Genomic DNA, 16,121 nt, shown 5'->3' with positions numbered 1-16,121 from the left:
CGCTTCAGCAACAATAGAGATTCCAGCATCCTCCTCCCCATCGTCCTACTCCCCATCGTCCTCCTCCCCATCATCCTCCTCCCCATCATGATTTTCATCTTCAACCAAATCATCATCATCATCTTCAAAACATTCATCAGCTTCATCAGCTTCATCATCTTCTTCCCTGAACTGTGAAACCGTTTCCACCTTGCTACGGCTTGATACACAAAGCCGTGCTCCATACGTTTTGGTTATCTCGAGCAAGTTTCAAACTTGTCTATCACTTGTAACATGAATAGGAGGGGTGTCTGGAGCCAGCATCATTTATGCTGGTAATGAGTAGGTTATCTCCACAGATTTGTGCTCATGTCAAGGTTGAAATCTTCTTGAGCCATTGCAAGAAGTTCAGCATGTGTTGAACCTTCCCAAAAAAAATGATTTTTGCTCCTTTGACATTATCAAACACAAAATCCCAACGGCAATCTTTCAACAACCATTCTCCATACACTACATGTAACTGACGCATCATCTACAAAAATTCAAAATAAAACACATTAGTAAACATAGAGAAAATGAAAGTTTACTAAACATTAACGCATACGACATACCAGTAAGTCGTCTGGAACACTTAACAGTAAGTCGTCCAAACAGGTCATTTTTGCAATTGAATTTTAAATAGGACGACTGACTTGTAAGTCGTCCAGCTTTGTTTGTTAAAAAAAAAATTTTGACGACTTACCAGTAAGTCGTCTAGGATAAACGGGTTAGTTTTACATTTGACCGAATTGTGTCAGATATTTGACTTTTCCTGGATGACTTACCAGTAAGTCGTCTCTGGGTAAACAAAAATTCCAATATTTTTTTAAAGCTAGACGACTTATTTGTAAGTCTTCTCAGGTTAGTTTGCAATTCGAAAAAGAAACTTAAATATTTAACTTTACCCAGACGATTTACTTGAAAGTCATCCAGGTAGACGATGTACGAGAAAGTCGTCCGAGATAAGCAAGGTTTGACCAGAATCTAGGAAATAAATCTGGACGACTTTGCTTATCCTGGACGACTTTCAAGTAAGTCGTCTGACTTGACGACTTCCGCGTAAGTCGTCTGGGAAAAGTTAAATATTTAAGTTTTATTTTCCAATTGCAAAAGTAACCTGAGACGACTTACAAATAAGTCGTCTAGCTTTAATAAAATATTGAAATTTTTGTTTACCCAGAGACGACTTACTGGTAAGTCGTCTAGGAAAAGTTAAATATCTGACACAATCGGTCAAATGCAAAACTATCCCGTTTATCCTAGACGACTTACTGGTAAGTCGTCTAGGGTATTCTCTAGATTTTTTTTTAACAAACAAAGATGACGACTTATAGGTAAGTCGTCCGTTTGACCAGAAGACTTACCCGTAAGTCTTCTACAGCAAAACTACTTACGGGTAAGTCTTCTACGTGAACAGATCTTGAAAAAAATTCAAATTCATACCTTAAACTAGTGAGATGACTTCCTTAGCACACAGAGTCTCCTCCAACCACCCAGAATCTCAAACGAAAGTAACCCACCAAGAATAGTATGCTTGAATGGCTCTATCAATCATAAAAAATTTTGAATCAAAAGCTTGAGTTTTTTGGATGAATATGGAGGCAAAGTGAAAGAGATGTTGTTTTTACTTCATAACAAGTGAGAAAGAGAGAGTGTAAATCGATTTTAGGTGCATTAAGAGCTTCAAATTGGTTGTTCATGGTGGTTGGGGTATTGATGGCAATGGCAATCTTGTAAATACTTCAAGATGATGAGGTTGAGAGAGTAAAAAAGTCATTTTCGAAAAAATAAATAAAAATTAATGGGATTTTCGTAAATAATGTGAACATGTGGGGGTGAATAGAGCAAAACAAAACTAAAAAAGAAGGAGATGTTAGTTTTGTGTTTGACTTTATGTTTTGAGTCAAATCTGCAAAAAACCCTTTTTAGTTTTTAAATTTGCAGTTTCAAAGATTCATAAACACATAAACGTAAATATACTACATATTATAGATTTTTTTATTTTACTAAACTTAATATTTCAATTTAAATTTATTTGTATTTAATCAATTTTGTGGATAAGAATTGTAAAAACAAACGCAAAGAATGATGATAACAAATTTAAAGTAAAACATGTGAGAATCTTCAGAAAATCACATTCTTACGCTCAATTTATATTTTAATTCCGTTGTTGTGTAACAATGCCTATTGTGAATTGTGTTTCTTTTAATTTGTTTTAAACCCTAAAATCAATACGGAGGATTTATAGCAATTTTTTTCTATATGTTTTAATTAAACATACCATTAATATTATTTTTAGTTTAAATAAAATTGAACTATCTATAAATTATATAAAAAAAATAGTTAAGTTTTTAAATACTATATCATTTCAAATTAATATCTAGGTTTATATAATTTACATAATTTCCAAATTAAAAATAAATATATTTAGTGTGTTTTTCTTGAGTCTATTTGAGATTGCTTCTTGCCAAATAGTGACAAGAAAGATGATGTCTCGTAAAAGACAAGACGTTAAAAATAAATAAAAAATATTCAGGACGTTCGAACCCTCGCCCTCGCCCTCGTGAGCCAAGATTCTACTCTCAACAAAACTCGCCACTGCCTCTCAGAAGAAGAAAAATAAAAGTAGACAATTCCTTTGCAGTGCTTTCAATCTTTCCTTTAATCTTCACTTGCGTGGGTTTGATATTCTTCTGAAGAAAAGCAATCAGCAATCATCGTCCTCACTGCAGAGCAAATCGAATCCGATGTCAACGCCCTCCTTTCGTCGAAGCGGACAATTATAAGAAGAGGAAGAAGAAGTGCATCTTAGATCGAAGATGGATCCGGAGCAGACGTTTATCAGGGTTCAGGAGAGGTTCTCACAAATCTTAAAGCCTAGGGTTAGGGCTTTCCTTGAGTATTCGTTTATCTTCGTTGCCATCACTTTGTTCTGCATCCTCGTTGTTATGCACGCCAATTATGTTCAGCAGGCACTCAATTCACGCTGATTCTGACAAAATCGTGATTAAGGTAGTTTTTCAGAGCCGTTTTGGTAAATTGCCTCAGATAATGACTCTTATGGTTTAACTTTTATGTCTGAAATACTGAAATCATAGTTATGCATATTCCTCATTTTAATCAGATTTTTATGTAGTTTTGTTCATATGAATATTGTGGAGCTGAAGCTATAAATATGAGGTTTTTGGCTTGAACTTAGTTTGGAGTCTACTATTTAGAATCCTCCCAAGATACATTTCTGATTTCTTTCTGTGTTTTGTGTTTGGCTTGAACTTAGTTTAGAGTCAACTACTATGCAGGTAAAATCCATCTCAATAGAATCTCTATTTTATGTGTCTATAGTCGTTTAGTTCTTCTTTATCTTATCTAAATGAATCTATCAGACAATGATGTGCCTTTCTACAAATGAAAAATTGAATCTGAATACATACACTGCCTTCTTGAAAAACATTTCTTGTTTTGAAATATGTAAACTACCAAAAGTCTCTATTTACAAACCTTTTTTTTATATAGCCATTCTACTATTTTTCATTTAAGAGGTTTACTGATTAGAAGAGTAACCCATGTTGCATTAACTGGTATGCCTCAGGTGGGTGATGTATGCATTAACCGTTATGCTCGAAATTAATGTGTTGGTCTGTTGTTTATGACAGTTCAATGGCTTGAGAGAAGAACTCAAGAATTTGAGCCGACATATCTATATACTATGGAAAATGTAAACATTATCCTCTGTTGATAGCCTTAAGTAATGCTGACCAGTGGAAGATCCATGGGCATCTTATACCCTAGAATAATCTATTCTGTTAAGAAAGATACATAAATGAGAAACTCTTAAGTTGAAATTTTGGTTCGATCTTACAGTTGCTTTGCCTTATTTTTATATAGGGCTACTTTTTGCTGCCTGATGAAGCAAAGTCATGGCATAACATTCGCACTGCAAATGTAAGCATATCAGCACGACATCCCTGCTTTGGCAACATGTAATACTCATTTTATTGTCCCTCACTATGGAAACAACTAAAATTTAATTGGAAAGGCTGGATCCTGATGATAAGCTTTATAAAATTAAATTTACTTTTACAGATGGCAACAACTTACTATAAACAGAGTTGTAGGATATGATACAATTATAATGAATAGCTTACAAAACTCTGCTGGTCAAGGTAGGTATAAGCTGTTTGTCTGGTTGATAAAGCCCATGCAAGTTTAAATATTTGTGGTCTCTTCATTTTGCAATTAGGCAGAGCCGAGTTATATATCTGCATCCTTCTAGGCCTTTGATTCCTTGCGTTGAGGACAACTATTTGTTTTATCCTTGCTCATGTAGCTTGTGTGCAACCTATCTCCATCTGAACTTTTAGCCTACTGCTAAAAAAAGACTGTTTATATTTTATTGTTACCTTAATTAATTTATCCTCTGGAAAATGCATGAACTAGTTGGTCCATGCATGAAAATGCATAATGTAAAATAACCAATGTCATTGTCTCCTGCTCATGTTCCTTGGATTATTTTTATCTATATGCTATTGTGAAAGTTGGAGATTTCACCTCGTATAACTTGAACTTTACCCATTACAGGTTATCTATACAATTTCCAAACAAGAGAGTTTTACAATCTTAGTTACTCCCAAGAACTTTTTGAAGGATCTTCGTAATTTGGAGGTATGGCATGTTCTGTGTCATGAACATCATTTGTTACAAATTTTACTTTGAATCTCTCAAATCTTTTTTGTGTGAGCATTATGTTGGAATGGAAGATATGATTAAGGCGGCATTAGTAGCTCTTGCAACTTTCTCTTTAGTTCAGTATAAACATGTGCTAAAGTAAATATTATTATTCCGGACGCATGCAGATTACTTTGTGACGAAATGTGGTGTGCTTATGATGTCACTTTTTGTGTTTTTCACAACCACAATGTCTGTCTCATTCACTTTGCGAGAGACACACACTCGTATGTTGAAGTTCACTGGTTTGTCTTTATTCTGTTTCAGTAGCCGACCCATCTTTGCTTCTCAACAATCATCTTTGTTTGGATATAAATTTTTTTTTAGTGCAGCTTCAACACCATGCTCAGCATCGGTTACCAACATTTCAGTTGATCTTTGTGCACGTGATTGAATCCCTTGTATTTGTACCGGTATGCACACACATCTGTAACGGCCCGGTTCCTGGCCCAAAAATTCTCATAAAAGATTGGGCTTCTCTACGGCCCATATGGCAAAGACATAGGGTTTCCCTTCACCTTTTCTATAAAAAGAGATGCAGCCTCCCTTTTGCCTCATACAAAAACTTAACCGAAGCTCTGCAGAGAATTCCCGGAGACCAGAAACCCTAGCCGTCGAGCTCTCTCTTTCTCTCTTGCGGCGTCTCTCTCTCTCTCTCCCGCGCGACGCTCTCTCTCTCCTTGCCGTCGCTCTCTCTCCTCGCCGTCACACGCTCTCTCTCTCCTCGCCGGCGCCGTGTGGTGGTGGTGGTGACCAGATCCCAATATCCTCTCCCTTGTCTCATGTTTCCAGATCCGGATCCAGATCTAGGCTAAGGTGGAGTGTCTTGAACCCATCTTGTTCTCATGCATTGTATACTCCTTTATGTTGGAGTTAGGGTTGTTTAGACCCTGTTTGAAAGCTAGGATGATAGAACATGATTATTGCTAGGATGTTAGATGAATGGATCACGATGCATAAGAACCCTCATATTGTTAAATGGGACTTAGTAAACTGAAATGGAGTTGTGGTAGTGATGATTGATTGGTGATTTATGCTTGTATGTTTGGATGTGTAGTCCCATGAGTGGTTAGTGATTAAAGTTAGGATGCTAGAGAGAAATGAATGCTAAGCTGATAGATGAGTAAGGATTGTTAAAGTTATTGAAGTAGAACTTGAGTGCGATGTGTATTGTGTGTGACACCGATAACGGGTGGCGTCTAGTGAATGAGTCCAAGTACAAGTCTAAATGAAAAGGAAAGTGAATGAGAATGGGAAGGGATAAGTGGAAATGATAAGGATGAAAAAGGATAAGTGAAAATATGAAAGAATAATGTTACGGTTAAGCATGGGTGGGAAAGCATATAGAGTCTAAGGAAAGTATGTGTGGCAGTAGTTCTCGCTAGGTATCCATAGGAGATGTGGCGAATCCACAAGAATATGGAAGCACCCATAGGAGATGTGGCGAATCCACATGAATATGGGGTAGAAGCCTACTGGCAGCTACCCACTATGATAAGAAACGAAGTGCCAACCGCGAGAGGCGGGATATAAAAACGTGCATCATGGTTGGGTAACGGGGTGTTAAAGGTGTCTTAGGATTGAGTCGGTCTGGTAAGACGAGTCGGTTAAGTCTAAGGTTTAACGTGTGTGGCAATGAGTGAGATCATTGTATTGATTGATCACTAGGTTGCTAGAAATGTATGGAATTGAATGTTTGGAAATAATGATGATGATATGAAATGTTAAGATGCATTAACTGATTGTAGTGGCTAGTCAGCCCTAGTTCCCGCATAGAGTAGTATAGAGTGTCATGCGGGCAGGCTGGTCTAGAGTCACTTCACTGAGTAACTTGTTGCTCATTCCTCCATTTCCATTTCCCTGTGCGCAGGACTGTAAGTAGAAGTATATGGATGTGGGTGTGACGGTATTTCAAAGAAGGTTATGCGACCGTCAACTCTTGGGTCAATAACAGGACACATAGAGTTGTCTAAATGAGTAGACACATGTCCATAACGCCCTTTCGATAACTCCGGTGGGACTCCGGGGGATCGGGCTGTTACAATTGGTATCAGAGCGGGTTAAGATCCCTTAGTTCTGTCCTAAGGGATCAGCATTTCCGACGTTTAAAAAAAAAAAAAACTTGTTTTCATTAAAAGAAAAAAGTTTGTGAAAGTTTTGATTCTCCTAAAAGTTCTGAAAACGATTTCAAAACCACCCACTATATCTATACTTCTAGTATGGTTCTGATCGGATGTCTACTTGAAGGATGTCTTCGACAATCAGTAACGACCAGACTGACAATTACGGGTACCGTAGACCTGCATGGTGGAACCCGATGTACACTCGGACTCAGCGCACCATAAAAGGAAAGGTGGTACCCTACCGGTGACGCCCATTGACGAAGTTTCATCGCCAGACACATGAGTTGGAGACACATGAGTTGGAGTGGTTGGAGAAAAGCCAGAGATGGAAACCCGACTAATGTAACTACCGAGAACGTGAAGGTTGTGGCGGATATCATAGGTTTGGAGGAACATTAGAGGTGCAGTGAAATAAGTTGAGGTCATAAGTCAATGAAGGTATTTCCCGAGGAAGGACATATATCTAATGGAGGGCTAGTTTTAGGATATCCGCCAGAGAGACATGAATGTAAGGGAATACAATAAGGATGTAACCCCCTGAGGAGATTTTTCGGGCACCCTCTAAGGGGGCGAGAACTGATTCACCACTTCCTGAAGGAAATGAGAACCGATCTGAAGAATTGGTGTGACGTGCAAGATTACTGGGATCATTAGCTAATCTAGAAGGGTGCAGAGTTATAGTTTTGGTTGTAAGAAGATCATAGGCTAACTAAGCATTACATACTCAGAGCCCAAGGGGAACTTGCGACATCGCCATTACCACAAGGCGGTTTCGTTGTGACAAGAGCGGAAGTGCGAGAAGAACCACACTAGGATATAATGGATGGGAGCATACTACGAGTACAACCAGTAGGGCTATGATAGGAGGTTCGTTCATCAAGGAAAAAATGGTCAGACCGAAGGACGAGGATATGTTCGGTGCGGAGTAGCTAAACACCAAGTCGGGGCTGCTGGACTCAACTAGTAGGATCCACGGTTGAAGTGTTATCCTAACTACCGGTTCCCGCAAGGGCAACATCAATTGGGGCTACCTGGGTTAGGACCGAGGGAGTATAGAGAATGATGACCATGGGAGTGTATGTGGTAGTGTTAATACCTCACGACGGTGTGAGCCTGCATGGAGACCTGCTGGGGTTGGAGTTGGAATGATATGAAGTGACAGAATTTTGGGATGCGTATTTAGAGGTGTACCAGTGTTCGGGGATGTTGCAGTGTGATAGGAATAGCATCGGGGCTTAGCGAGAATCTATACGGAGGTCAAAGATTAATGAATAGGAAGAGGCTAGGAAACCAGACCGGGACCAAGCACGTGGAGTTAATGTATTGTATGGGCATGTACTCATAATCCTCGATAGGAGAGGAGAGTAGTCCTTACTGGAATAAGGATTATGATATGGATATAAGCTATCTTGATGTTGAAATCTGAAGAGTTAAGTGGAAAAGAGAATGATTTGTATTTGGAAGTGAAAGCTCTAAGTATTGGATACCATTGCTGCAGTAGCCGGGTATGCAGACGCTTTTGAGCATTTTTATGGACCCATGGAAATGAAATAGTACATACAACATAGAGCGGAAATACAGAACATCGTCTAGTCAAAGGGACCATATCAGTTAGCACCATATAGTTCGTTGAGTTGTTGGAACCTACAGCAAGTAGTTTTGGAGTTCACTAAGAGCGATTTGACATTACGGTATTGCCAGATTCTGATATCAAAGAAAAACATCCAGGAGACAACATTATGAGTTGGTAATGGACATTACCAGTTGTAGATGTACGATGCCGCAAGCGTATTAAGATAAGCACGCGATAGTGATGATCGAAGACACAATATTCTATTCCACCGAAGAGTGTGATGGTATTTTGGAGTAGCTTGTTATGTTTCGTGAGATGAAGTGCTCGCTAAGTTAATCAACGGAGATGTGGTTGGGTACCACGCAACGGTGAAGGAAGAGACCATGGGACAAGTTATTGGTCGCAATGGGCATTATAGTGGGCAGCAGACATATTTATCAGAATTCGAAGAGGAACTGCCATGGTTAAAGATAAAGAGGGTTTTAATGGAGCTTTGCAGTTGAGATTTGTTAGTTGAGAACAGTGGGGTGTAAGGCCGTATATGATTGATGCAAGAGTTGTATGTGTCAAATGGAAATGGAACATGATAACAATATATTTTTGTTGTTGGGTCGCCAAGGATATCGCAATCAACCTATGTGGTGTACATGTGTGTTGAGCTTAGAGAGGAAATAGGTTAATGGATCTGATATTAGTTGAATCCATGCAAGACATTAGCTACGAGTCGAGCAAATGGATATCCCCTATGAGAATTGTATGAACAACCATGTTGAATCCCTTATGTTGGACCAAAGTGGGGGAGATCAGAATCTCGAGCCTGAGATGATCCAGGAAACCGCTTAGCAGATATAATTGTTGATGATGAGCTGCTTTATGAAAGGATAGAAGAGGTACATGACCATTAGAGAATTACGTCGACAAGAGTGGTGGTGATATGGAAATGCATATGAGATAAAAGCAATCTAGGGATGAGAACGCGGTTGGAGAATCGATTGGGATTTAAGAAGACGTTGGATCTCCGTGAGGAATATGGAACCTGGCCTGTTGCATGAACCATTAGATTTCAAAGGACGAGTTGTTAACCCATTTGGGTTCGGGATGTTAGAGTTGGATTATCGACACACGGAATTCGGGGACGAATTCCATTCAAATGGGGGAGAATTGTAACGGCCCGGTTCCTGGCCCAAAAATTCTCATAAAAGATTGGGATTCTCTACGGCCCATATGGCAAAGACCTAGGGTTTCCCTTTACCTTTCCTATAAAAAGAGATGCAGCCTCCCTTTTGCCTCATACAGAAACTTAAGCGAAGCTCTGCAGAGAATTCCCGGAGACCAGAAACCCTAGCCGTCGAGCTCTCCCTTTCTCTCTTGCGCTGTCTCTCTCTCTCCCGTGCGATGCTCTCTCTCTCCTTGCCGTCGCACTCTCTCCTCGCCGTCGCATGCTCTCTCTCTCCTCGCCGGCGCCGTGTGGTGGTGGTGGTGACCAGATCCCAATCTCCTCTCCCTTGTGTCTTGTGTCTTGTTTCCAGATCCGGATCCAGATCTAGGCTAAGGTGGAGTGTCTTGAACCCATCTTATTCTCATGCACTGTATACTCCTTTATGTTGGAGTTAGGGTTGTTTAGACCCTGTTTGAAAGCTTGGATGATAGAACATGATTATTGCTAGGATGTTAGATGAATGGATCACGATGCATAAGAACCCTCATATTGTTAAATGGGACTTAGTAAACTGAAATGGAGTTGTGGTAGTGATGATTGATTGGTGATTTATGCTTGTATGTTTGGATGTGTAGTCCCATGAGTGGTTAGTGATTAAAGTTAGGATGCTAGAGAGAAATGAATGCTAAGCTGATAGATGAGTAATGATTGTTAAAGTTATTGAAGTAGAACTTGAGTGCGATGTGTATTGTGTGTGACACCGATAACGGGTGGCATCTAGTGAATGAGTCCAAGTACAAGTCTAAATGAAAAGGAAAGTGAATGAGAATGGGAAGGGATAAGTGGAAATGATAAGGATGTAAAAGGATAAGTGAAAATATGAAAGAATAATGTTACGGTTAAGCATGGGTGGGAAAGCATATAGAGTCTAAGGAAAGTATGTGTGGCAGTAGTTCTCGCTAGGTATCCATAGGAGATGTGGCGAATCCACAAGAATATGGAAGCACCCATAGGAGATGTGGCGAATCCACATGAATATGGGGTAGAAGCCTAGTGGGAGCTACCCACTATGATAAGAAACGAAGTGCCAACCGCAAGAGGCGGGATAAAAAAACGTGCATCATGGTTGGATAACGGGGTGTTAAAGGTGTCTTAGGATTGAGTCGGTCTGGTAAGACGAGTCGGTTAAGTCTAAGGTTTAACGTGTGTGGCAATGAGTGAGATCATTATATTGATTGATCACTAGGTTGCTAGAAATGTATGGAATTGAATGTTTGGAAATAATGATGATGATATGAAATGTTAAGATGCATTAACTGATTGTAGTGGCTAGTCAGCCCAAGTTCCCGCATAGAGTAGTATAGAGTGTCATGCAGGCAGGCTGGTCTAGAGTCATTTCACTGAGTAACTTGTTGCTCATTCCTCCATTTCCATATCCCTGTGCGCATGGCTGTAAGTAGAAGTATATGGATGTGGGTGTGACGGTATTTCAAAGAAGGTTATGCGTCCGTCGACTCTTGGGCCAATAACAGGACACGTAGGGTTGTCTAAATGAGTAGACACGTGTCCATAACGCCCTTTCGATAACTCCGGTGGGACGCCGGGGGATCGGGCTGTTACAACATCACTGGTTCTTTTTTTATTCCAACATCTCAAAGGATTCTCTTGAGTCTGACCAACATAATCTAATCATTTGAAATTGTAGATTATGATTGGGATTCTCTTTCTCCTGTTTGAGTTTTACGACGACCAGCTGTTGGCTTTCATGGTTCTAGTTCTTGTCTGGCTATGCGAATTATTCACTCTGATAAGGTTTGGTCTTTCTCTTACGCCTCAGTCACCCATATATATGAACTATCGAGGTCTCTTACTCGTGATATTCTCACAATCTATCTTCCAAATGTTGCAGTGTTAGGACACCAATATCGATGAAGTTCTTCCCACGTTTCTTTTTGCTGTACTTCTTCGTGGTCCATATTTATTTCTTCTCGTATGCATATGGTAAGGACTGAGTTTATACATTATATTTGTCTGATTACTAGTGTATATATTTCTCAGAGTCGTCACAGTGTATTTGTCCCTTACTGCGTTACTCTCAACAGGCTTTTCTTATCTTGCCCTTATGACAACCGCTGCATTCATGCAACACTTGATTCTATACTTCTGGAAGCGTTTTGAGGTAAACGTTTGATTCCAGAAAGCTTCAATCGAAATGATTTTTTATCTAAATAAAACACAAAAGTGGCTGGTACTGGCTCATCAGAGATTCCTTCAAAGCCGACAGTCACACTTTCACCAACACTGTAGGGGATGGATTTAATCATCCCACAAGGCCCAAGTAATAAAAGGCCTGGCCCGGACCAGAGAAAATGATGGCTTGGGTAGTCGGCTTAAAGGGTCAATCTCTCGGCTCGCTTCTACAGTATCTCGAGTCAAGTGACGTCGACTAAGAGGCACCCAGCTCGGCGACCGCTCGGATGAATGCGGGCCTCTCGGCCCAATAAGGAAGGCCCACGAAGACGACCTAAGTTAGGTCAAGAACGACACATCAGAGGACTATATAAGGAGAAGGAAGAGGAACGAGAAAGGGATCCGAAATCATCTGACTAACACTTGGCGGCTAGATTAGGGTTTTCACCTTTACTTCATCTTGCCGTTATTTGTACTTTTCCGGTAGCTCTCCGAGTTACCGGCCTCTTCTCTGTCGCACTTTCTTATCTCTCTTGTAACCGACTAATCGTCTCTTCCGACCATAATAAAACGTCTTTGTTAAACCCACATCTTCTTTATCACCGTTTTCCGATCAAACAGTTGGCGCCCACCGTGGGGCCTTTTTAGCAAAGTAACGTTAGTACTATGGTTGTCAGCAACGACAGTTCTTCGTCAGGCGAGGAGCGCGAAGCTCTCGAGGTGATGCCGGCTCCCGAGGTAACACCTACGCCTACACCAGTAACTCCGCTACCCCCTCCTGCGTCTATGGAAACCATCTTGGCACGCCTCGCCCTGCAAGAAGCGGCGCAGAAGGCGGCGGTCGACCAAATCACAGCGATAGCAAAAATACTCGCTCCTATCGCTGCAAACGCCGAAGCTTCAACGGCGCAGTACCGTCGACACCTGTTCGCCACTGAACGAACCACCAACGTAGCACCTGCGCGGGACAACAACAACCAGAGCGCCGGTAACAACAACCAGAGCGCCGGTAACTATAACCAGAGCGCCGGTAACGACATCAACGCAGACACCGCAAGCGAGCTAGCCGCGTTGAAACAGTCGGTCCTCGACATCAACTCAAAGATCCACCAGGTGACGACCTCGGCGCCCCAAATCGAGCACGTACTCGCGGAATCTCTTCGCACACCCTTCACACAAAGGGTCACCGGCGTACGGCTCCAGAAGATGGAGAAACTTCGTCTTCCAACCGTCAAGGGTCTCTCCGACCCTTCTACTCATGTCACGTCCTTCAACATAGCGATGCGACGCGCAAATCTGACCGACGAAGACAAAGACGCCGGCTTTTGCCAACTCTTTGTCGAAACCCTAGAAGGACCGGCCCTTACTTGGTTCACAGGCCTTAGAGAAAACTCCGTCGATTGTTTCCACGACCTCTCGACGGCCTTCCTGAAGATTTATATCATGTTCACAAACCAAGAAACGACCGTGTCCGACTTGTGGAACCTCACTCATACCAGCGGCCAAAGCCTCCGCGACTTCATGGAGAAGTTCAAGGCTATCGTCTCGAAAGTTGATATTCCTGATCCTATCACTGTCGAGTCTCTGATGAACACTTTGCACGTTGACTCCACGTTCCGTCAGGATCTTTACCGATACCCGACGAAATCTGTGTCTGACGCCATCGCTCGCTCGAACAACTTCATCCGCATGGAAGAAGACACAAGAGCAAAGTTTGCAAAAGAAGCAGCAGCGAAACAGCGACCCGCCCGAACAAACGACACCCGCCCTGAGCCCCGCCAGCACTCATCCGGTGGGAACACCACTCAGAAGCGAGGCTACGTTAGCTCGGTCGGCGACGAGGAATCGCCAAAAACAGCAGTCGTCACGCGAGAGAAAGCCTGGAACCACTGGGATCGAGACTCCGCCTCGAAGCAATCAAAGTCGTCCGAACCAGCGAGTTCAAACTCCGAGGAGCCAAAGAAATGGTGCCTCTACCACAAAAGGGATTCCCATGATACGAAAGAGTGCAAAGTCCTCATCGGGCAATTTTTCGACGGGATCACTAACGGGACAATTCAAATGCCCACCTCTCCAACGACACCGAAAAACACCAAAAGTTGGAGTAAGAACAAGGAGAAGAAGGCACAGAAGTCTCAACAGAACACGGCCCCTAGCGAGGAAAGAGCGAGCCCTGAGCGCACTGCTGTCAACAACGTCGGCCCCGCCAACAATTCATCAGAAGACGAACATCCGCGTCGCCGGCGACGAGTGGAAGTCATACTCTCTCGCCCTTGTGACTCCTCTGACGACGACTCCTCGACAATGCAACCAGATTTACGCGACAAACTGAACAGCAAAGTCGAGCAATCTCTCACTTCCCCGACAACAGACAAAGATCTGCGCACCCTATTGAAGCGAAAGAGCGCTACGAACGAACACGTATGAAGCGCCGACCTCCGCGCGACCATCTCAAAATCCAGCGCCAGGAGAATAGGTCAAAACGGCGACCTTCGCGACCAGCTCAATTCAAAGGCCGATGGCCTGCGAATCCAACTCAACCGTTCAAAAGGGTCCGATCTGCGACGACGTCTCGAATCAAAAAAGAAAAAGCCCGCAGAAACTCTTCAATTCGAGAACACAACCGATGATTTAAGGAAGCAACTCGAATCAATGCGAGCTACCCGCAATCCACACATTAGCGTAATCATGGGAGGATCACCTCCTTGCGGCGACTCAGTTCGAGCTGTCAAAGACTACAAACGACAAGCCACCACCTCCAAGAAGTGGCCGCCTCCAGTCGAAAATGATCACCAGATCACTTTTTCGGCACTAGATACCAAGGGCGTCCACACGCCACACAACGATCCTCTCCTCGTCGACCTTGACATCGGAGAATGCCTAGTCGCAAAAGTCCTTATCGACACCGGCAGCTCAGTCGATCTCATCTTTCGCGACACACTCGACAAAATGGGAGTCGATTTGAGAGATAAGAAGCCTTCCTCTCGCACGCTCACTGGCTTCAACGGGGCCTCGGAGCAAATGATCGGAACAATTTGTCTTCCAGTATACGCAGGTGGTATAACCCGTACCGTCAAGTTCTCCGTCATCCGAGCCAAAGCACCCTACAATGCCATCCTCGGAACACCATGGTTGCATTCCATGAAAGCCGTTCCCTCGACGTACCATCAATGCGTCAAGTTTCCCGGCAAAGACGGAAAAACACAGACGATTCGGAGAGATCAACAAGCCGCGAGAGAACTGCTGATTGCAACTGTAAAGATGCAGCAACAGGCTTCCCTCGTCAACTCCGTCAGTAAACCACTCAACAAGATATACCCCCAGAAGGAGGAAGTTCGCGAAGTCGCAATCGATGAATCCGACCCAACGAAAATCATCCGAGTTGGCGTCTACCTGTCCGACGACATATGTTCAAAGATCATCTCTTTCATCAAAGACAACGCTTCAACGTTCGCCTGGAAGACCTCCGACATGAAGGGGATCGACCCCGCAGTTACCTCCCATGAACTGCACGTCGACCCGACGTTCAAACCCATCCGACAGAAGCGACGGAAACTCGGTCCAGAAAGATCAAAGGCATTGAACGACGAAGTCGACCGGCTCCTCGACGCGGGTTTTATTACCGAAGTTTGATACCCTGAATGGTTAGCCAACCCGGTCGTCGTTAAGAAGAAGAACGGCAAATGGCGCATATGCGTCGATTTCACGGACCTCAACAAGGCATGCCCAAAGGATAGTTACCCACTCCCTCACATCGATCGTCTCGTCGAATCAACCGCTGGTAACGAACTCCTAACCTTCATGGACGCTTTCTCGGGCTACAACCAGATCTTGATGCATCCCGATGATCGCGAGAAGACAGCATTCATCACCGACAGAGGGACTTATTGCTACAAGGTGATGCCCTTCGGGCTAAAAACGCCGGTGCGACTTATCAGCGACTCGTTAACCGAATGTTCGCTGATCAGCTTGGCAACACCATGGAAGTGTACATCGACGATATGTTAGTCAAATCGCTCAAGGCCGACGACCACCTAAATAACTTACGCGACTGCTTCAAGATCTTGAACGACTATGGGATGAAACTCAACCCGGCCAAATGTACCTTCGGTGTCACCTCTGGGGAATTCCTCGGCTACATCGTCACTCAGCGAGGAATCGAAGCTAACCCCAAGCAGATCTCGGTGATTCTCGACCTTCCAAGCCCGAAAAACAGCCGCGAAGTGCAGCGACTAACGGGACGCATAGCAGCTCTCAACAGGTTCATCTCGCGATCGACCGACAAGTGTCTTCCCTTCTACGAGCTACTAAGGGGAAACAAGAGGTTCGTCTG

At 42.9% G+C, this 16,121-nt stretch overlaps 1 protein-coding gene across 11 annotated transcripts; it reads left to right on the top strand.

Annotated features, from left to right (window-relative positions):
- Positions 1-1,657: 1,657 nt before the first annotated feature.
- Positions 1,658-15,351, top strand: LOC125607129. 11 transcript variants are annotated; one of them, XM_048776899.1, is made up of 8 exons: positions 1,658-3,030; positions 3,672-3,733; positions 3,904-3,960; positions 4,597-4,680; positions 4,872-5,559; positions 11,304-11,410; positions 11,508-11,599; positions 11,701-15,351. In XM_048776899.1, the coding sequence occupies exon 8, from the start codon at positions 12,455-12,457 to the stop codon at positions 14,213-14,215; it is 1,761 nt and encodes a 586-aa protein (XP_048632856.1). In that variant the 5' UTR covers positions 1,658-3,030; positions 3,672-3,733; positions 3,904-3,960; positions 4,597-4,680; positions 4,872-5,559; positions 11,304-11,410; positions 11,508-11,599; positions 11,701-12,454; the 3' UTR covers positions 14,216-15,351. The 11 variants fall into 11 exon arrangements, with proteins under 11 accessions (XP_048632856.1, XP_048632865.1, XP_048632864.1 ...); XM_048776908.1 differs by adding an exon at positions 4,102-4,181 and having other exon boundaries at positions 3,904-3,998; positions 4,872-4,970; positions 5,071-11,599; XM_048776907.1 differs by having other exon boundaries at positions 4,872-4,970; positions 5,076-11,599.
- Positions 15,352-16,121: the final 770 nt, after the last annotated feature.

This window comes from Brassica napus, chromosome A3, assembly GCF_020379485.1.
Source record: "Brassica napus cultivar Da-Ae chromosome A3, Da-Ae, whole genome shotgun sequence".
NCBI lineage: Eukaryota > Viridiplantae > Streptophyta > Magnoliopsida > Brassicales > Brassicaceae > Brassica > Brassica napus.
Note: the sequence above shows the minus strand (reverse complement) of the source record. Positions and strands in the feature narration are given on the sequence as shown.

Excerpts from the sequence above, each read along its gene's own strand:
- LOC125607129 (XM_048776906.1), top strand. The coding sequence starts at position 12,455 with ATGGTTGTCAGCAACGACAGTTCTTCGTCAGGCGAGGAGCGCGAAGCT.